General features: G+C 47.5%; 1 protein-coding gene across 3 annotated transcripts in view; it reads left to right on the top strand.

The window, feature by feature from the left end:
- Positions 1-21,873, top strand: part of PPP4R4 (protein phosphatase 4 regulatory subunit 4) — a 158,215-nt gene that overhangs the window by 88,758 nt on the left and 47,584 nt on the right. For all 3 annotated transcript variants that reach the window (XM_084840025.1, XM_084840014.1, XM_084840035.1), the window contains exons 6-7: positions 5,923-6,029; positions 10,852-10,959. In XM_084840025.1, coding sequence (XP_084696151.1) covers positions 5,923-6,029; positions 10,852-10,959 — 215 coding nt within the window. The remainder of the gene's footprint in view (positions 1-5,922; positions 6,030-10,851; positions 10,960-21,873) is intronic.

Genomic DNA, 21,873 nt, shown 5'->3' with positions numbered 1-21,873 from the left:
GTGGTCTGGCGAGCAATGTTTGTCCAGATTCGTGTGTTACACGTTGTTCAAGTCTGTTATAAAGATTGCAAGGACGATATAAACAAAATGCTTTGAACACTCACAAAGTACTATATAAATGCTGCTGCTGCTTCTCTGTCTCCCCCTCCCCCTCCCCCCTCCTCCTCCCCCTCTTCCTCCTCCTCCTCCTCTTCTTCTTCTTCTTCTTCTCATCACCATCATCATCATCATCATCATCATTTTATTTTATTTTAGTAGTAGTAGAATGGGCTTGCATAGGAGAAATGTTTTCAGCGTGGTGTGCACATTTAGTTCTAAATTCGTAGAGGTGGGACAGCCATCTTACTAAAGGAAAACTAAACTTACCAAGGAAAATTTAAATCTAATCATTTGTTGTTTAACAAGTACTTTAATGACTAGAATCCATAATGTTTTTCTCTTCTAAATATTGTATTTAAAGGGTAAAAAGTATAGAAATATTGGTTTTTGGAAGTACAAAGCATTTCAGTCTAGTTTCCTAGAATAAAATTCCAATTAGAAAAAAAAATAATTGATTTCTTGCATTTCTTCTTTAGAAATGCTGTAAAACAAGATAATATTAACTTTCATAACTTGCTTTGTGCAGAATATAATTGGTGAGATGTTTTTATTTTCGTGTCGGTATGGCATGTAGGCCTTTTCATTATCTAATTAATTAGAGGGAGGAAAGCATTCCAGAGTTTCATTTGCTCTAAATGTCAAGTCTTTCTTTGCAGGTTTGTTTCTGATTTCACACTTTTCATTCACAGGAGCTTCTCCACAAGCCACTCCTGAAAGAAAGATAACAAAATGGGAATGACCTACAGTGCATCCAGACCAGTATAATTTTTTCAAGTGATCACTTACAGAAAATGTCATTAAGAGTTCAATCCTATGCATGTTGCGACAGAAAAAACTCCTACAACTCCCAGCATTCTCCAGCCAGCTATGCTGGCTGGGGGATGCTGGGAGTTGTAGGACCTTTTCTAGCTAAACATGCGTAGGAATGTGCACTAAGTGACCTAGCTCTCTCTCTCTTTCTTTTTTAGCAGTGGGTTTTCTTGTGAAAAAGCTTGTATCTCATTAAAAAGATGCAAACTTTCTCTCATGGTTCTGGACAGAAGTCTTGCACTGTTCTTCTTTCAAGCTGTTGTTCTGCTCCCTACTCATTCATGATCAGAGCCATTACAACTTTTTTTTTTTAAATGCCGCATTTGTAGCATTGCATACATGTGCACATTCACTTGGAAATGAGCTTCATCACAATTCTATCCTAAGGTATTTCCCACCTTTTTTGGTTCACTGCATCAGGATTGAAATAGAAAGAAAGAAAGAAATACCTATTTATTGTGGTGTGTATGGGTGTAGGATGCAAGTGCACAGATTCAGCATTTATTGTATGGGAAGGTCTGTAATTTATGGACAAGGGAGCATGCAGTGACAGATGGTGCCTCTAAAATGAGCTGTTGCTATAAGTCATTTGCTGAGAGCAAATAACGGGAACACTGTTGCCCCAATGCCCTCTTTGTAAGCTTCCCAGGGGCATTTGGCTGTCCACTATTGGAAACAAAATGCTAGACTAGATGAAAATGAGTGAATGGAGCCCAAGGCCACCAACTAAGTACGACACAGAAGTGGGTCTGAGCCCCCAAGCACCTAACCCCAACTAATAAATTCCCCTTCAATTACTTTACCATAAAGCAATCACATCCTAAGTAGATTCCTCCAGATTAATTCCCTTTCAATTCATTTACCCCCTAAAGACTCATTTTCCCTTGCCCCCCTTTTTTATATTAGTTATGTTTAGATCCAGCCTTTCCTCCAAGGAGCTCAAGGTGACATACATGGTTCTTCCTCACCTCCCCATTTTATCCACACAACCACTCTCTGAAGTAAGGCTGAGGGACAGTAACTGGCCCAAGGTTACCCAGTGAGTAGGAATGGCTGAGAATTTTGGGGGGTTTGTGTGTGTCTGTTTTTTGAGTGGACATATCTGATCTGTAGCTCCTGAATGCAGCTGCGGATTGAAGAAGTGGTCTGTTTCAGAGTCCTCACTCCTCTCAAACTGCTCAAGGTGGTCTGAGCTGCCTTCAAGCTACCAGGGATATTGTATAGAAAATTAAGATGGCTGCTCCCACTGGTACATTGGGGCAGCCATCTCTTTTTCAGTACAATGACTCAGGAAGAGACAGCACATCATGATATCCTGGGGGTTGTCTCCACGACAATGGAAGGAGAAGTGGAGGGAGGCTTACCCGGGTTTTTTCAAGGAATCAGCTTTGGTGCACTGTGGTCCGTGCACGAGCAGGTGCACCACTCCAGTATAAGCTGCTTCACAGAACATACTTCTGGGTGGGGGGATTGGAGTAAATGTCATCAGACTGGCAGGGGCTGCTCAACCAATAAGAAAGCCTCCCCGCCCCCAGTCCAGGCTCTCCTTTTTCCTTCCCTGTAAAACAATGGATGGAAGCTTATCCTCACTGACCACAGTGGGAGTTATTCTGAGGAGACCCCCAAGCTATGCCCAATTCCCGCAATTGTTTTTATTTCTTCCCCCTCTAAAACCGCTATCTCACTTTATCACTATTGCTCAATAGTGCTATTGCGCAACAGTGACATACTGAGAGATATGGGGTGTGGCTGTTGCTGGACAAATGCGTGATAGTGACCCAGTGACACTGAAAATCCCTTTGTAGGTGCACTTTTTAAAAACTTCTTCCTTTCTGGATGGGAGATTTCTTTCACGTCTCTATGCCTCTATCACACATTTGCTCTATCATGCAAAAAAGCCCACCTACAAAGAAGTTTTCAGTGTCACTAGGTCACTATCACACATTAGTCCAGCAACAGCTATGGCTCCGAATAGTGGTATAGTGGTATAGTGAGGTAGTGAGATAGGAGATACTGGTATTGCTGGACAAATGCGAAATAGTGACATACTGCTCAAGATAGCGGGGAAGTGTAGGTACTGCTGACAAAAGCACTGTTTCAGTTTACCACTTTAATCTTTTGGAAGAAGTTAGAGGCTGCCCGGTTCTCTGACAGCCAGCCTTGAAATGGCGGAAACAGCAGGGAAATACAGGTGGGAAAAACATTGGGGAAACACCCTTGGCTGGGGTCAGTGAGGTGAAAGACACACCCCTGGTCAGGGCTGTCATACCGGAGTAAATGCGGAGGGTGGTGCACACCACTACAGAAGTGCCGACAAGCCGACTTAAGGAAAACAATCAGACTAAAAGTAGTATCGGAACCGTTTTTTTGATGTGAAACTCCAGAGTGGCTGCTGGATGGCCACGAAGTCATGTATCCCTAATGACTTCCAAATGCAGCCAGCTCGGAATAAGTCGCTCCCCCCTGGTTGCTTCCTGGGGTATTTTTAGAAGCATGTTCAACCTGTGTGGCAGATGCTGTGCTTTCCAGCTGCTTGAAACCCCTGGACCACCTTATAAGTACTTAAAAAACCAAAACCAAATTATTTTGCATTTCAGTTAAACTGTGTGAATTTTGGGAGGATCTTTCCTAAAAAAAAAAAGTGCTCACGGGTTGGGAAATATGCAGGAGTGTGATGGAAATGGACGTAGCCTCTTTGTCCATCCCTGCCACTCTAACCACTATGCCATGCTAGCTTCAAAAAGAAAAAAAAACATCCCCATTTTACTCTTACCTCCTGCCTATCCAGTCACCTTCATGTTATTACTGGGAGCCATGCTTCTGGCCTCTGCTGGGAGCTCTGCTGCCCTGCCTTGCCTATAGACATTCACATGTTAATGTGGTCGTCTGCTGTGAAGATGCCTGTGCACCTGGATTAACTGCAGAGAATTATGCTAAAGTATACATGTTTAGAAGTGGGCCCAGGCAGTGCGGCTGTGACTCTGCTCCCAATCGCATGATGCCCCTTCCTGTGAGTAAGACATGAAGGCGGTTCCTGTCTCCAGTTTAAATTGGTGGGGCTTCAGCAAAGAGGGCACAAAGGCAGCTCCTATCTATCGGCGATTATTCCACTCCCCAAGAGTCTGTTTGCTTCCATCACTATACCCCTTTCAGGTGCCTATGTGGTGCTCAGCATCGCAGGGATGTTGGGGCAGGCAAGGATAAACCCTGCAAAACTTTTTTGCACTTCATCCTGGGTCTCAGCTGCCATCTCAAGGGCAAAAGAAGACCCCCCAATGTAATCAATGCACCATTTTCTTTTCTTTCCCCCCTCAAGGTGGTGGCTCATCAGTATGCAAAGTGCCCTCTTAAAGGAATTAACCAGTGGAATGTGTGTTAGAACTGTTAGGATGTGTGCTAGAACTGGCATAGTCAAAGGAGAACGTGGACAATCACTGAGTAGATGGGCTGTGGGAGTTGAAGCAGAGGAGACACTGGACAGATAGATTGTAAGATATTGAAGGGAGAGATGATCGCGCTCTTCAAGTCCTTGAAAGGTTGTCACAGAGAGGAAGGCCAGCATCTCTTCTCGATCCTCCCATAGTGCAGGACACGGAATAATGGGCTCAAGCAACAGGAAGCCAGATTCCAGCTGAACATCAGGAAAAACTTCCTGACTGTTAGAGCAGTACGACAATGGAACCAATTACCCAGGGAGGTAGCAGGCTCTCCCACACTGGAGGCATTCAAGACGAGGCTGGACAGCCGTCTGTTGGAGATGCTCTGACCTGGATTCCTGCATTGAGCAGGGGGTTGGACTCGATGGCCTTGTAGGCCACTTTCAACCCTACTATTCTATGATTCTAAGATCCCCAGATATGTGGAGTATGAAGCTCCGTGGCCAAGAAACATGTTTCTCAGATTAGGAACAAGACTGGAGTCTTTATATGGCCATGTGAAACCCTTTGGGTCCCTTCAGATAATTTCTCAGTCACCAAGCTGCAGTACTTTTTTCTGACCAGCTGCTTTGGTGGTGCAGAAGTACACTGGTTAGCCTGCCAAATACACTGGATAGCAGCTCCCTCATCTGTAGCACTGTCATGGTGATGGAGGGCATAAAATCCTGTGATCTAGCCGCAAGGGTCCCTGGCTCAAGGCCCCAAGTGCCTTGAAGTAGACATGTGAGTTGTGCAAAGCTTAGTAGTGAGTCTGTGAGGGATAAATTGAAATCAAGTAAAGCATCTGGTCTGGACACATCTGTATACTCCTGTCTCCTTGAAAGTAAGACATAGGTATGCTGAATGATGCTTGGCCTTTTGGCCACGTGGCTCCCATGTCAACAATTCTCACCAAGTGACTTGCAGGAGCATTTCCATGAATGAAAATTGTCATGTTGGAAGCGGTCCTTCATTATATATGGTTTTTACTGCAGAGGACAAGTATCTTTCTAGAAACTCTGAAATCAACTGCTGCATGTTAGTCCCAATTAGCAGACATCCAGGAGTAATGGGAGTCACAGAACCTCTGGCAAGAGGAACCGAGTTAAAAGCACATGATGGTGTGTTTGATGATCTTAACTCGCCTGTTCTTATTGTACTGTGAAAAAGTTCACCTCCTGAAAAAGGGTGAGAAGTGCTAATTTTACAACATAATTACAAACGTCCTTGGCCTGTGTTCGTTGCAATCTTACATAAGGAATTGGAGAGCAGCTCCTTCACCTTAGACCAGTATCACTTGGTCTGCACTTTGGGATTTTGCTAACAGTTTTGCAACAGTTTTGTAACAGAGGGACATCCCACAGATAACATTTTTTTCTCATATGAAGATCATTTCTTTGAAGGTGAAAGAGTGCAGCCCATGATTGTTTCAAGTGTGGTGTGAGTCTTTTTTTTGCTGCACGTAGTGCTGACTGAGAGGTTCATACAGCAGTTTTAGCATGTGACGTTGTTCTTAATGCATATTGTTATTGCTTTGCTTCTGTTTAACTAATCCTAGATTTGTTGTTGCATTTCTTCTTCCATTTTCCCCCTATAGATCCTGAATCCACTTGTTTCCAAGGCACAGCTTTCCCAAACACTTCAGTCTCGCTTGGTTAGTTGTAAAATCTTGGGGAAATTAGCTAACAAGTTTGAAGCTCATATGTGAGTAGCTTGTGTGTGTTTCAGATGTCCTAATGATTAAAACTTTTACATAGGGGCACAAAGTGACTGTTTTTGTGCTGTGTAAAAAAACAAGTGCTTCTAAATAAATTGACACCCTGTCTATTAGGGTAGGCAACTTGTGGCCCTGCATATGTTTTGGCCCACAACTCCCATCAGCCTTAGCCAGCATAGACAATGGTGAGGGATGGTACAAATTGTAGGCCAAAATATCTAGAGGGTGACAACTTGCCCACACCTGTTGTATATGGTATAATATTTGTAAGATATAATCCCCCAAGTGCTGTTAACCTTTTCCCCCAAACGTGAATGTGTGAGACTGCGCATCAGTACTACTTCCTGTATTGCACTAGTAATAAAGGCCTCAGAGTTTTCTCTCACTTTAAGCATGATCCCCAAACAGTGTTCGTATGCCCTGATAATGAATTTCCGAGGCCTCTTCAAAAAATGGTTTGATTTCATCTTCATTTCCATGATTTTCCCTAGTGGCCACCATCCATCTCCAGTTTTGTTTTGTTTTGATTTTTGCCTGAGATGGTTTCCAAACTCACTGTCAGGACCAGTGCCCCATGTTAGATATTGTGGGATTGCATAAAATGGTAGCATCCATTTTATAAATGGATTTGATAAAATACTATAAAATTTTATAAACGGATTTATAAAATAGGTATTTTATTGCCATAAGCTGCCTTGGGAGGGCTTCTGTCCTGAAAAGGCAGCCAATAAATATTTTAAATAAATAAATAAATAGAAATAGCATCCCACCCTGCAGGAAGGCAATTTCAAGTTTCTTTTTCATCTGCAAGTGGCACCCTGTTTGCTCCTCTAAGGTACTTGGAATCTGTTATTATTTTTGAATTTCAGAGGATCAAGGTTGATAATATACATGCCAATTTATGAATGTTCAGTATGGGTTCATGGTGGTCTTGTTCATTTCCTTCAAGTCTCAAAAGATGGAAGATCTAGCTGTCTAAGAATTTGTGTCTGCTCACTTTGCACTCCTATGCAAAGCTCCATTATAATCCTACACCAAGTTGATTTTGAAGGCATGTCCTCAGCTGGGACGGATACCATCTAGCAACTGCTTCTCTATCTCCCTGTAAAAGTTAGGTGAAGGCCTAGTATTTTCATGAATTTCTCCTGCTGAATTCACAATGGCATAGAAATAAACGTGGTTTTATTTTACAGACAGTTACCACAGTTCTAAACATTTCGGTTGATGCATTGCTGTCTGATGCTGCTGTATCTGCAGTGCTCACCTACCATCAAGTTTTACAATTCTATATAGGTGCAAATATTGGCATGCTCTATCCTGAACACATGTGCTGGTGCAGCAAGAGTTAGGATTAAGCTATATGGCAGGAATCCTGAAGCCACCTCCTTCTTTGTAGCTGTGGTTATAGGGGTGCCGTAGGGATGAACTGACCTCGTTCACACCTCCGAGACCATTGGAAAATTACAAAGTCCAGTGAATATCCATGCAGAGCATGGATATTCACTGGACTTTGTAATTTTCCAATGGCTGTAAGACAATTCTTGGCTCAAAAAACATTTAAGAGTTCATATTTTGAGGTAATAAGCAGGATCCAAGTGGGCCATTGTGCAAGCAGGGACCACCGCTGATTCCGTTCTGCAAGCGGTGCCCACTTCACGTTCAGCTGGGATTTAGTGTTTCTCCTAGGAATTGGAACGGGGAAGGTCAGGAGAGCATAAGGAAGTTCAGCCAATCTGTCCCGATCCGGACACGAGCATTTCCGCTTGTTTCGGGGTTTGTTTGTTTGTTTATTAAATTTATTAATCACCCATCTGGCCAGCCATCTAGCCACTCTGGGCGATGTACAAAGCATACAACAAAACAGTCTAAAACAATAAAATTCTACAACAAAAACATTTTCTAAAATACCCTAACCCACCCCAAACGCCTGCCTGAACAGCCACGTTTTTAATGCGCGGCGGAAGCTCATTAAAGAGGGAGCTTGGCGGAGTTCCCTAGGGAGGGAGTTTCACAGAGTGGGGGCCACCACAGAGAAGACCCTCTCCCTTGTCCCCACCAGTCTAGCTGTCCTGGCTGATGGGACAGACAGAAGGCCATCCGAAGCTGATCTTGTTAAGCGGCCTGTCTGGTGTTGCTGGAGGCGATTCGTAAATAGGCTGGGCTGGAACCATATAGGGTTTTAAAGGTCAAAACCAACACCTTGAATTTGGCCCGGAAAACAACTGGTAACCAGTGCAACTCCTTCAGCACTGGAGTGATGTGATCTTGCCGGTGGCTGCCTTTAATCAGGCGAGCCGCCACATTCTGTACCAGCTGCAGCTTCCGAACCGTCTTCAAGGGTTCTATGTGTAATGCACATAGAGTGCATTACAGTAGTCTAAACGAGAGGCGACCAGGGCATGTACTACCGATGGGAGCAGATGGTCGGGAAGGTAGGGGCGCAGCCGCTGTATCAGATGGAGTTGATACTATCCGGCTCACAGCTGACACCTCGGCCTCCATGGACAGCTGGGAGTCCAAAATGACCCCCAGGCTGCGGACCTAGTCTTTCAAGGGTAGCCATACCCCATTCAACACCAGGCCAACATCCTCCAGCCTCCTCTTGTCTCCCACCAAAGTACCTTGGTCTTGTCAGGGTTCAGCTTCAGCTTATTCCTCCCCATCCAGCCACTCACCGTCTCCAGATGTTTGGACAGGGATTCTACGGCCAACCTTGGTGAAGATTTAAACAAGAGGTAGAGCTGCGTGTCATCCGCATATTGATGACACTGTACCCCAAACCTCCTGATGATAGCCCCCAGTGGCTTCACATAGATGTTAAATAGCATCGGGGAGAGGATGGAACCCTGTGGCACCCCACAAGTGAGCGGCCACGGGTCCGAAACCTCCTCTCCCAGTGCTACCTTCTGGTACCTGCCGGAGAGGAAGGACTGGAACCACCGCAATACAGTGTCTCCAATGCCCAACCCTCCAGGCGGTCCAGGAGGATACCGTGGTCAATGGTATCAGAAGCTGCTGAGAGGTCAAGGAGAACAAGGAAGGAGCATTCACCCCTGTCCACAGCCCTCCTAAAGTTTCCTAAAGGAAGCAGTAAATCCCCGTTGTGCAAGTGGTGAGCACTGCTTGCGCAGTGGAATCAGCAGTGGGCTCCACTTGGATAATTGCCCGCTTGGATACTGTCCTAAGTATGTTTAGAAATGTGTATTTATTTTGCAGGGGGGAATACATTTAGAGTGCAATGTTATGCATGTTTAGAGAGAGAGAAAAGTCTTACCACTTTAGCATGGCTGACTGGGGCATGCTGGGAGTTCTAGGACTTTTTCCCCCATCTAAACACTCATAAGACTAAACCCTTAGAAATTCTATTTTGTGAGATTGTAGTACATTGTGAAACAGACTTATGAGTGAACACATGCAAAAATGACACTGGAAATAGACCCATCCATCCATCCATCCATCCATCCATCCATCCTGTGAACGTAATGTTTCCTATACTCTCTTCATTAGCAATCTATCTGAATGAGTTCTTTGGCAGTAGCCAATTGGAAGCTAGTGCTAACATAAATTACCTTGCATTAGCATAAGTGACCTTTAGCAGAACACTAATAGTGTAAGCTGGCTCAACAGGATTCCCCGGAAAACCTGCCACACCAGCAGACACTATTGGTATTGCGCTAGAGGTTACTGATGCTCATGCAACGTAATTTACATTACTGCAACTGTCAAATTGGGTACTGTCATTTAATTTTATTGATCATTTAGGGCATTTGTGTATTGAATCATAGGAAGTTGATAGAGAATCGGACAACACCAAAGAGTATAGAATTAGGGATGAGCCAAAACTGCCTTCTCAAATTCACCGTGCTCTTAATGGGTTGTGAAGAAGGCCCCTTTTTGGTGATTCTTTAGGTGGGTACCCTGCAAATAAGGGTGAAGTGCCCACCCATCTTTCCAGTGACGATCCTGGTGGCAGTGGTGACCTCAGTTCTTCATTGCTCCATTTTTTTCCTTATGTGCCAGAGTGAGAGTAGGAAGCATTCTCTAAACTATGATTTGGCTTCATGATGATGCCAAGTAGCCCTTCAAATTTGGCTATGTGATGATATTATGAAGCCAGATCAGAGTGCAGGTAATACTTACTGTCCTCATACTGGTGTAGATGAAGGGAATGGTACTGAGGAGCTTCAGGGATGCAGTCAATGCTGCTGCCAGGACCATGAACAGGCAGCAAAGAAACAGTGAGCAACTGGAGGGAGTGGCCTTACATAAAAAAAAGTCCTCCCCCAAAGCTTCCTTCCCTTTTCTACCATTTTTTTTATGTGAGAACATGTGGTTCAGTCCTGCTACCTATGCTGACTCATAGGAAGGTTTGGAATGATTGAATGGATGCTGAAATAGATCATTCTGGTCTGAACAAATGCATCTTGAGTTGTTTTAACTTTGTTGCAAACTACTAATATGCAAGTTAGTATTAAGTACTTCATGGTGGGTGACAAAATGACTAAGATTTGAATTTCTATTTGTATGATAACTTTTGTGTTTTCTGATATTCAACTGAATTTCATTATTAAATATTGTTTTAGATATGATGCTAGACAACCCAGTATGTTCCTAAAAACTGGCAACTGTAACATTACCCCTTGAATGTGGCTTACTCGTTATGCCAAAACTAAAACATGTAAATAATGACTATATAAAATACGATGTGACCATCAAGATTTTAATATGACATAATTTGAATGGGATGTGTCAGCTTCATGGAATGAGGTTTTTCTTTCTATTAATGTATACAATTGTTGCATTTTTTAGCATTAAAAGAGAAATTCTTCCACTGGTAAAATCTCTCTGCCAGGATGTAGAATATGAAGTTCGTTCCTGCATGTGTCGGCAACTGGAGCTCATAGCTCAAGGGATAGGGTGAGTACAATTTGTATAATTACTACACAGTTCAAATAATTTCAGGAAAATAATAGAGCTAATCAGTAACAACAAGAAATGCTGTGGTACCTTAGAATTTGACTGGTTTATTGGTTTAATTGGTTTATTGTGGCATCCATGAATATAGGCAAAGATCTAGTGGTGGTAAGGGGTAGTATAGAGGCAAGAACTACTAATTATAGTATAGTACTGTGCCCATAGGCTATTTTCCCTTGCCCACTGTGAATATCTACTCACCTGCTGCCATGTCTGTCTGCCTCATCTTCTTTATATCTCCAGTCTTATAGCTTGTTCTCCTGCCCGTTACCATATGTTCTTGTTCAGATGTGTGTGTGAACTCACATCTATACATGTGTATTCTACCAGCATGAATGTAGTGGGATCTTTTTGCACAGGTGTGGTGCAAACTTGGCAGATTATGCATTGTTCCTTGACAAAGTGGGGAACTAGCTCACCAACAAAGATTCATATTAATGCACATAAGTATATTTATGTGCACTTCGAAGAGAAAGTCACTCGTATTCGCTCAGAACTTGACTCCACAGTTATCGCAGAGTCTGGGGAGGTGTCCAGTGTTCCGTCTGGTTGTGTTTCCTTGGATCAGTTTCAGTTGTTGCAGCCTGATGATGTGGACAAGACCCTTGAATCAGTCTGTCCCACCCACCACATGTAAGCCTGACCCTTGCCCATCTTGGCTAATACGATCTAGCAGGAGTGGATTGGCTGGGTGGGTCCAGGGGGTGGTAAATGCTTCCCTCTGTCAGGGGGTGGTGCCTGCCGCCTTGAAAGAGGCTGTAGTGCACCCTCTCCTGAAGAGGCCCTCCCTAGACCCAGAGGTATATGAGAACTATTGCCCCATTGCTAATATTCCCTTTTGGGGCAAGGTGCTTGAGCTTGTGGTGGCAGGGCAGCTTCAGACGTTCTTGGAGGAAAGTGATTATCTGGACCCATTTCAGTCTGGTTTCAAGCCAGGGTATGGCACTGAAACGGCCTTGCTCTGACTGACGACCTACTCCAGGTGAAAGACAGGGAGTGCTACGCTGTTGATCTTCCTGGAACTCTCAGCAGCTTTTGACACCATTGATCATGGTGTCTTACTGGATCGGCTCTGGAGGATGGGAGTTGGGGGCACTGTGCTACAGTGGTTCTGCTCCTACCTGCAAGGCCGATTCCAGAGAGTGATATTGGGGGATTCCTGTTCTACCCTATGGCTGTTAAGCTGTGGGGTGCCACAGGGTTCTGTTCTATCCATCATGCTATTCAACATCTATATGAAGCTGTTGGGTGAGGTCATTAGGAGTTTTGGGGTGGGGTGTCACCAGTACGCTGATGATGCTCAGCCCTATTTCTCCTTGTCGTCGGAGTCAGCTGAGGCAGTGAAGGTGCTGGACCACTGCCTGGAGGCTGTAATGGGCTGGATGAGGGTCAATAAACTGGAGCTAAATCCTGACAAGACGGAAGTTCTGTGGATTGGTGGTTCCCAAGTCCGGGAATTGGGTAAGCGACTTGTCCTGGATGGGGTTGCACTCCCCGTGAAGAAGCAGGTATGTAGCTTGGGAGTGTTCCTAGATCCACCCCTGTCACTGGATCTCCAGGTGGACTCTGTGGTCCAGAGAACTTGGGGCCAGCTTTGGCTGATCTGCCAGCTACAGCCTTTCCTGGACAGGAATAACCTAGCCACAGTAGTACATGCGCTGGTAACTTCCCGACTAGACTACTGCAATGCACTTTATGTGGGGCTGCCCTTGAAGACGACTTGGAAGTTGCAGCTAGTGCAAAACGCAATAAAAATCATATAACACTAGTTTTAAAGGGATTGCATTGGCTGCTAATAAGCTTCCGGTTGGAATTCAAGGTTTTGGTGATGACATTTAAAGCCCTAAACAGCTGGGGACCTTGATATTTGAGGGAGTGCCTGTCCCTATATATGTCTTACCGAGGACTGAAATCTGTTGGAGGGACCCTCCTCTGTGTCCCACCAGTGCGAGACATACACTGTGGTGGGTCATGGGAGAGGGCCTTCTCTGCTGTGGCACCCCGGTTGTGGAATGCTCTCCCCTTGGAGGCCCAATTGGCGCAGACATTGGTCTCGTTTCGGCACCAAGTAAAAACATGGCTTTTTACTAAGCGTTTGAGGGCTAAATGCATTCCCTAAAGTAGCACACTGTTTTAACTGTTTTATTGTTTTAGATTTTAATTGATATTAGCTTGTTCATGGTTTAATATGTTTTTAACTATTTAAATTATTTATTGTTTTATACTGTTTAAATTGATTTTATCTGTACACCACCCTGAGATCTTAATGATATAGGGCAGGATACAAATGTTTTAAATAAATAAAATTAATTAATACATTTATACCATAAATGTTTACCGAAAGGAAAATATTGATAGTATACCACCCCTACCCCCAGCACCTTGGCAAGAAAGCTGTCCATGGGCTCCAAATTGGAGACCCCTGACCTAATACAACAACCTTGGCTCTTTGCTTGGCCACCAGAAGGATAAACCACTGAGTTTAAATACAACATCTTAACAGCCACACTGCTTACTTTCTATTGCAAGGCACAGGCTCCCTGTGTCCCGAGTGACACACACAAAACCTCAGTGGCCCCAATATTGCAGTCATTTAGGCAGTGCAGAGATCACCTGGGGGTCCCAGGAAGTTGGCCACTATTCCACCAGGGTTGGGCAGCACCATTGAGATGGCTGTTGCCTACATGTAAGAATGAATGCTTCACAGGGTGTGAAGCTCTGTGTGGGTGTACAAGGCAGCAAGGTGGTGTAAGCTAAGAGAGTAAAACTCTGGTCCTGGAGAGCGAGAGAGAGAGAGAGCGTGCTAAGCACAGATAATGGGGAATGGTCAGTTTGCCAGGTGAAATCTAGGAGGATCTTAGAGACACGCAACAGAGTGTCTTGGGTTCTATGGAAGGTCTTTTCCATTTCCTCAAAGGGAATTGTCAGGGTGGAAACTGAGCCAATAGAACCCCAGAGCAGTTCTGATTCTGAGGAGGAGCAGCAATCCGTGGGAGAGGAGCTCGCTCATCTCTCACAAGCACAGCAGCTGGCAGAGATTCCTCCTGCCAGCATTCCTGGGATAGATAGTGACCCTGGCAGCGAGGGAGCGCTGGAGGGGGGCTTGCTGGATGCTCGGCGCAGACGCAGGGAGCAACGACAGATGGAGGGCGCGGAAAGGAGGTGTAGCGCTTGTTTGGCGCGCAAACAACGGTCATGTCCCGAGGACCCAAGGGAAAGAGGGAGGATCTCTCCCTAGCCCATAAGTTCAGGGTCTTCCCGTGATTCTCCTTCAAACGGGGACCAACTGCCTTACCTGGAGCTTAGGCTACTCTGTTATCTTTCCCCAGTGCTGTTCCTTGCTTTGCTCTAGTGATTAGTATTCTGAAAGAGTCATAAAGTAATAAAGGAATAAAGTCTTGGAAAGAATTCCTCGTCATCTGTGTCCTGAGTTGGCTATTGGTGGGGACTGCAAGAGGCAGCTTGGGCGCTCCTGACAGCTTGGTCCCCGTTCCTCTTTTTTCTCTCTCTCTGCTCCTACTGTCTTTGGAGGCTGCCATGGACTCGGCGGTACAAGCTCTCGCGCAAGAGAACCAGGTTCTTCGTGATCAAGTGGCTCAACTGACGACTGCCATACAGAGTCTGCAAGCTGCGGTTCAACCCCCACCACCTCCGATTCCCCCCCACTGCAAGTGCCCGGTGGCTCTGCCAGAGAAGTTTTCTGGTGAGAAAGGACTTTTTCAGATTTTCCGGGCCTGGTCGGAGCTGTACATGCACCTACGACCTGAGGATTTCCTGACAGAACAGGTTCGTGTGGGCTTCATCATTAACCTACTTTCAGGCATGGCAGCTAAATGGGCTTCGGGACTTCTTCTCGCTAATGACCCCCTGCTCGGGGACTATCAAGGTTTAATAACAGCGATGGCCAGTTTTTTCGGTGACCCCCTGCACATGCAGACGGCTTCTCGGGAGATTCACCGCCTCAGGCAGGGTAAGGACTCAGTTTCCAGCTACGCAACAACTTTTCGCTTGCTGATGCAGGATTTACAGTGGAATGATGCCGCACTGGTGGCTCAGTTTTTGGATGGTTTGAACGACGAGATCTTGGATGAGTTGGCGCGCACTCCTAGCCTGCCTACTTTGGAGGACCTCATCCAGACCTGCCTCCAGATAGATAGTCGGCTGGAGGGGCGCCGGCACACGTGCCGGGGGCCGAGATTTCCCTCCTCCCATTCCCCCACGTTTCCTGCCCCCTCCCCCGCCCCTGCGGTGGGGTCGGAGGAGACCCCGATGCAGCTGGGAGCTACCTGAGCCCTGCTGCCACCGGAGGAACTAGAGCGGCGGTGCACGGAGCGCCGATGCTTTCAGTGTGGAAAGCTGGGATATTTCGCCAAAACCTGTTGCGCTAGACCCGCAGCCCCACTGCCTCCCCCTCCTCTTCTTCTTCTTCCTCCTCCTCCTCCTCCTCCTCGTCCCCAGGCCTGACTAGGCTGCCCCCCAAGCCTGTTGGGGGTCTCCAGTGTGGGAGTTGGTTCCCTACCAGGTGGGTGTCTTCCACAACCCCCCCCACCCTCACATCTGCTATTGCATGTTCACCTCCGCTCCTCCCAGTGGGGTGGGGTGGAGGCCCTAGCTTTAGTGGAATCTGGGGCTACGACCAGTTTCATGGATGGAACGTTCGCTCTCTTCCACAAGATTCCTACCCTGCCTCTTCCTGCCCCCTTGGCGGTGGAGACCATCGATGGGCGTCCTCTTTCTTCAGGCGCGGTGACCCAGATTACATCTTCGCTTACTCTGCGCACCCAGTCCCACGTTGAGCAGATTCAGTTTCACTTGGCCAAGGTTCCCCAATACCCAATCATTCTGGGTGTTTCCTGGCTCTCTAAGCATAATCCTCAGATTTCTTGGGGGCTTCAGCAAGTGGAGTTTGCGTCTCCCTACTGCCAGGAGCATTGCCTCCCGACCGAGGTGCCAGTCCCAGTCCAGGCCTTAACCCTTTCCTCCCCCTCCTCATCTGCTTCTGGCAGTTCTTCAGCTACCGTGATCCTCCCAGAGAAATATGCGACTTTTCGGGATGTTTTCGACAAGAAGGAGGCCGACTAGCTCCCCCCCCCACTGCCCTTTTGACTGTGCCATTAACTTCATTCCCCGCTGGCCAGCTGTATTCGATGTCGGAGCCGGAACTTCGAGCTCTGCGGGAGTTTTTGGACACAAATCTCAGACGTGGCTTCATTCACCCCTCCTCCCCCCTGCCTGCGCCTCTACCATGTTTGTGCACAAAAAATCAGGAGAACTCCGCCCAGTGCACGATTTCAGAGTGTTGAATTCGGTCTTGATCCCCGACAAGTACCTCCTACCCCTCATACCGGAGATGCTGGAGCACCTGGGGTGAGCCAAGATTTTCACAAAGTTGGACCTGCGTGGCACCTACAATCTGATTCGCATCTGGGAGGGGGTTGAGTGGAAGACCTATTTTGGCACCCGGTACGGAGCGTATGAATACCTAGTGATGCCGTTTGGGCTCACCTGTGCCCCCCCCCCCCATGTTTTCGCGTTTTATGAATGCCATCTTCCAGGACTATTTGGACACTTTTCTCATTGTGTATCTCAATGATTTACTTATATTTTCTGAGGACCCTCACGCCCATCTGCACCATGTCTCCGCCATCCTCCAGCGCCTCTGCGAGCACCATCTTTATGCCAAGCTGGAGAAATGTATGTTTGACCTAACCTCTTTGGACTATCTTGGCTACATTATCTCAGCTGATGGTATCAGGATGGATCCTGCAAAGGTCCAGGCTGTCCTGTCCTGGCAGGCTCCATCCACCAAGAAGGACTTGCAACGTTTTCCGGGGTTTGCAAATTTTTACAGAAAGTTCCTGCCCAGCTTTGCTCGGCTGACATCTCCTCTCACGGACCTCCTTAAGGGCAGGAAATCTCCTTTTCATTGGACGGCATCTGCCCAACAGGCTTTGGAGGAACTTAAGAAGCTTTTTAGTTCTGAGCCGATCCTGTTACATCCCGACCTGAGGAAGCCTTTTGTAGTACAAACTGATGCCTCTGACTTTGCAGTGGGGGCGGTGCTTTTTCAGCCAGATCGGGCGGGCGGCGGGTTGCAACCCTGTGCCTACCACTCCAGGAAGCTGAACATGTCTGAGAGGAATTATACCATCTGGGAGAAGGAACTGTTGGCCATCAAGTCCGCTTTGGAGACCTGGCGTCATCTTCTGGAGGGGGCACAGCAGCCAGTCGAAGTTAGAACCGACCATCACAACCTGGAACATCTTCAGACAGCCCGTGCCTTAAACCAGCGGCAGATTAGGTGGTCGCTTTTTTTCCCCTGGTTCCATCCTAATATTTGCCATGTGAAGGCCTCCGATAACCTACAAGCAGATGCTCTTTCTCGTAAGCCGGACCTCCAGCCAGGGGGTGAGGGAAATCCCTCCCCTCTCTGATTCTTCCCCCCCAGAGCTTGGTGGCAGCTGCGGTGCCTCACTCTTGGGAGGAACTTATTCAGTCTGAACAGGCTCAGGATGCTTTTGTCCGCACAAAAGTGGAGGAATTGGGGCTAGCCTCTGCCCCCCCATTCTACCCCCTTCTCTTTGCGAGGTGGCCTGCTTTACCATTCCGGCTGGGTCTGTCTGCCTTCTAGACCCCTCCACGAGAAGGTCCTCCATCAGTGCCATAGCTCCCCCACCGCTGGGCATTTTGGCTTTGCGAAGACCCTGCGCAGAGTGACGCGGGATTTTTGGTGGCCTCGTGTGTGTCGGGATGTCAAGGCCCATGTCGCCTCCTGCCTAACCTGCCAGCGGGCGAAGGCCCCCTCAGGCAAGCCCACAGGATTGCTTCACCCCCTGCCTACCCCCTCAGGAGCTTGGAAACTGCTCTCCCTTGACTTCATCACTGACTTGCCTCGCTCACACGGTAAGACCACTATTCTGGTGGTGGTGGATTTGTTTTCTAAGATGGCCCATTTCATCCCCTGCTCTGGGTTGCCCACAGCCAGGGAGATGGTGGAGCTTTTTCTGGCGCATGTTTTCCGGCTCCACGGATGGCCCGAGGGTCTCATTTCGGATAGGGGGGCCCAATTCACTGCCCGTTTCTGGAGGGAGCTACTTGGGTTTCTCCATGTGATGCTCCTTCTTTCCTCCGCCCACCATCCACAGATGGACAGTCAGACCGAGCGCACCAATGTGACTCTGGAGCAATATTTGCGCTGTTATGTCAATTACCAGCAGAATGACTGGTTTTCCTTGCTGCCTCTCGCAGAATTTGCTTATAACAATGCCTGCCATGCTTCCACCCGCCAAACACAATTTTTTTGCCAATTTTGGTTACCATCCCAAGGCTTTCCCGTCCACCCTAGCTCCCTCTTCGGTGCCGGCAGCCCATGACTTTTTAGAGGCGTTGCGAGTGGTACACCACCTCTTACAGGACTCCCTCGAGCAAGCCAAGACAGCCTACAAGGCCTCTGCAGACTGGCGGCGCCAGCCAGGTCCGTCTCCGCAACTGGGGGGACTGGGTTTGGTTGTCCACCCAATACCTCCCCTCTCACTCGCCTGCAAGGAAGCTCACACCTTGCCACACGGGGCCTTTCCAGATTACGGCCCAGATTAACCCTGTTGCTTTTCGCCTGGCTCTCCCTCCCTCCATGAAGATCCATCCTGTTTTTCATTGGTCCTTGCTGTGCCCCCTGGTTTCTGGCAACCCTCATCGCTCGTCCAGCCCCCCCCCCCACTGCCAGTGTTGGTGGAGGGGGAGGAGGAGTTTGAGGTCACGGAGATTCTGGACTCCCACCTTTCTCGCAGCCGTTTGCAATATCTGGTGGACTGGAAAGGGTACGGGCCAGATGAGCGATCCTGGGAACCAGCGGAAAATGTCCATGCTCCATTGCTGCTGAGGCGCTTCCACCAGCTGTACCCCCACAACCCTGGGGCCCCAGGGGAGGAGCACGAGGGGGGGCCTCATGGGAGCGGGGATGTTGTCAGGGTGGAAACTGAGCCAATAGAACCCCAGAGCAGTTCTGATTCTGAGGAGGAACAGCAATCCATGGGAGAGGAGCTTGCTCATCTCTCACAAGCACAGCAGCTGGCAGAGATTCCTCCTGCCAGCATTCCTGGGATAGATAGTGACCCTGGCAGTGAGAAAGCGCTGGAGGGGGGCTTGCTGGACGCTCGGCGCAGACGCAGGGAACAACGACAGATGGAGGACGCAGAAAGGAGGCGTAGCGCTCGTTTGGCGCGCAAACAATGGTCGTATCCCAAGGACCCAAGGGAAAGAGGGAGGATCTCTCTCTAGTCCATAAGTTCCGGGTCTTCCCGTGGTTCCCCTTCAAACGGGGACCAACTGCCTTATCTGGAGCTTAGGCTACTCTGCTATCTTTCCCCAGTGATGTTACTTGCTTTGTCGCTAGTGATTAGTATTCTGAAAGAGTCATAAAGTAATAAAGGAATAAAGTCTCGGAAAGAATTCCTCGTCATCTGTGTCCTGAGTTGGCTATTGGTGGGGACTGCAAGAGGCAGCTTGGGCGCTCCTGACAGGAATCTGGACTCAAGGACAGTTTTAGAGTTCAATCTAGGAACACAAAAGAGACATTGACCTGGTTCACATGACACACTGTGGGTCACCATGGGTTATTTAACCCAAGATGTGCCACCATTTTATATATGCAACCCCCAATCGGGGATTGTTGTGTTGTCTGAAGCTGGACATCAGGGTTAAACAAGGCATTGTTGTAGGGTTTTGTGGGGGTTGTTTAACCCTCACATCACCCTCAATGGCCAGGTTTGGACAACACGACACTCCTCCAGTCAGGGGTTGTATATACAAAATGGTGGCCAGCACACACCACGGTTCCTCGAAGATTAATTAACTCATGAAGGGCTTTCGTGTCATGTGAACCATTCCAATGACTTGGGGTATACCCAGAACCAATGACTTGGTTCTGGGGAGCGAATAGAGAACTTCTTAGGTTCTTGGCTTCCTGATGGAATTAGAACTGGCTGGTTCAGCATGACAAAAGCCAGACTTCCATGGGACAAATAGGTAGAGTTTCTGAGAACAAAAGAGACTGTGAAGAGTACCCAGATGGTGCTTTAACCTACTGATCTATCTGGAGGTAGGGAAGCTTCAGGACCAGACCATATTTTCCAAGACTATTGACTGGCCGATTTGTAGGTTAACTCATGGGTAGGGATGGTGGAGAATTTCTCCCCGAATCTTTGGGAGGCCGAGCGCCGAGGCATTCGGCCCCCCGAAAGTGTTGGGGAAATTCTCCGCCGCCCCCCCGCCCCCTCCCGGGATGGGACTTAGCTTCAGCGAATGTCCCTATCGACGGCGGGTCCCGGTGGCGGTTTAGCGACGTTTCGTCGGGGGTGGGGGTGGCGGCCGGTCTCCCGACCGGCTGCCACCACCGCCATTACAAAATAAAAAAGTAAGTAAAAACACACACACACACACACACACCTGTGATAGGCTACGTGACGATTTACGTAGCCTATCACGGCTAGATTTCCAAAGTCAGCCGTGATAGGCTACGTAAATCGTCACGTAGCCTATCACGGGTGACTTTGGGGGGGGGAAAAGCGCGTACGCAAATGGTGGCGGCCCATGGGCACCGCCATTTGCGTTCCTTATTTTGGCACGTCTAGTCTACGTAAAGATTTACGTAGACTACGGTGAAAATAAGGGAACGCTATTTGCGTTGCCCTTATTTTCGCCATAGTCTACGTAAATCTTTACGTAAACTACCGGCACCAAATAAGGAACGCAAATGGTGGCACCATGGGCCACCGCCATTTGCGTACGTACTTTTTTTTTTCCCCCAAAGTCACCCGTGATAGGCTACGTGACGATTTACGTAGCCTATCACGGCTGACTTTGGAAATCTAGCCGTGATAGGCTACGTTAATCGTTACGTAGCCTATCTTGGGGGTTTTGTTTGTTTGTTTGTTTTTTACTTTTTCTTTCGCGGCTGGGGAGACGGGGCGCTTCTCCCCGGCCTGAATTTCGGCCGGGCGAGGCGGGACGCCTCCCCCCCTCACCTGAACTTTGGGGGGAGAAGCGAAGTGCCTCCCCCCCACCGCGAATCACCCCTGCGAAAAGGTAAGTGACTTTCGTACATCCCTACTCATGGGTTGCTTGACTGTACTAGTGACCTGGAACTCAGGAGGGCATTTGCATTTATCTGGAGTTCCCATTGCTTATCTATTCACATGAGGGAAACTCCTATTGATTAAGTTACAGTAGAGGACACGTAGGTCTTGAACTTTAATTACAGTAAAAGCAGGTAGCTAGCATCAAGATCCTTTTGCTCCTTGTTGCCATGAGTCTTTTCCCCATGCAGCCATTCCCAGAACAAAGACATATTAGACAAGATGCTAAGGTGATGCCAACAAAACACCCATGTATTTATTGCCTTACTCCACCTCAAGCACAATACTTTTCAGTGAAGGTTGCTGATACATTCATCTATGAGTCAGAGGCAGTGTGTTGTAGTGATCATAGTGTCTTGGGAGATCTTGGTTCAAATTCTGATTAAGCCATGAAGCTTACCATGTGATATTGGGCCAGTTCACTCCCTCCCATTTCATCCTACTTCAACCCTGTAAGGTCCGTTAAACTGAAAGTTACTAGCCCAAGATCACCCAGTGAATGTCATGGCTGAGTGAGCGTTTGAATCTGAGTCTCCTCAGTCCTAGTCTGACATTTTAACCACACTGATTCTCATTAGTTTTAGAGTTTGTTCCATTAATCTTGCTTTTGGGTGTTATAAATATCCTATTTTCAAAGTAGTTGCAAATTAAATTGGGTTTGGATGTGATGCATATGCGTAAGTATGGAGGAGGAGGAAGTGCAAGTGTCCTACACGTCTATCTC

This window comes from Heloderma suspectum, chromosome 1, assembly GCF_057233095.1.
Source record: "Heloderma suspectum isolate Gila_16-S chromosome 1, 16-S_ref, whole genome shotgun sequence".
Lineage (NCBI taxonomy): Eukaryota > Metazoa > Chordata > Lepidosauria > Squamata > Helodermatidae > Heloderma > Heloderma suspectum.
The sequence above is the reverse complement of the archived record's forward strand: the minus strand, read 5'-3'. Positions and strand labels throughout refer to the sequence as shown.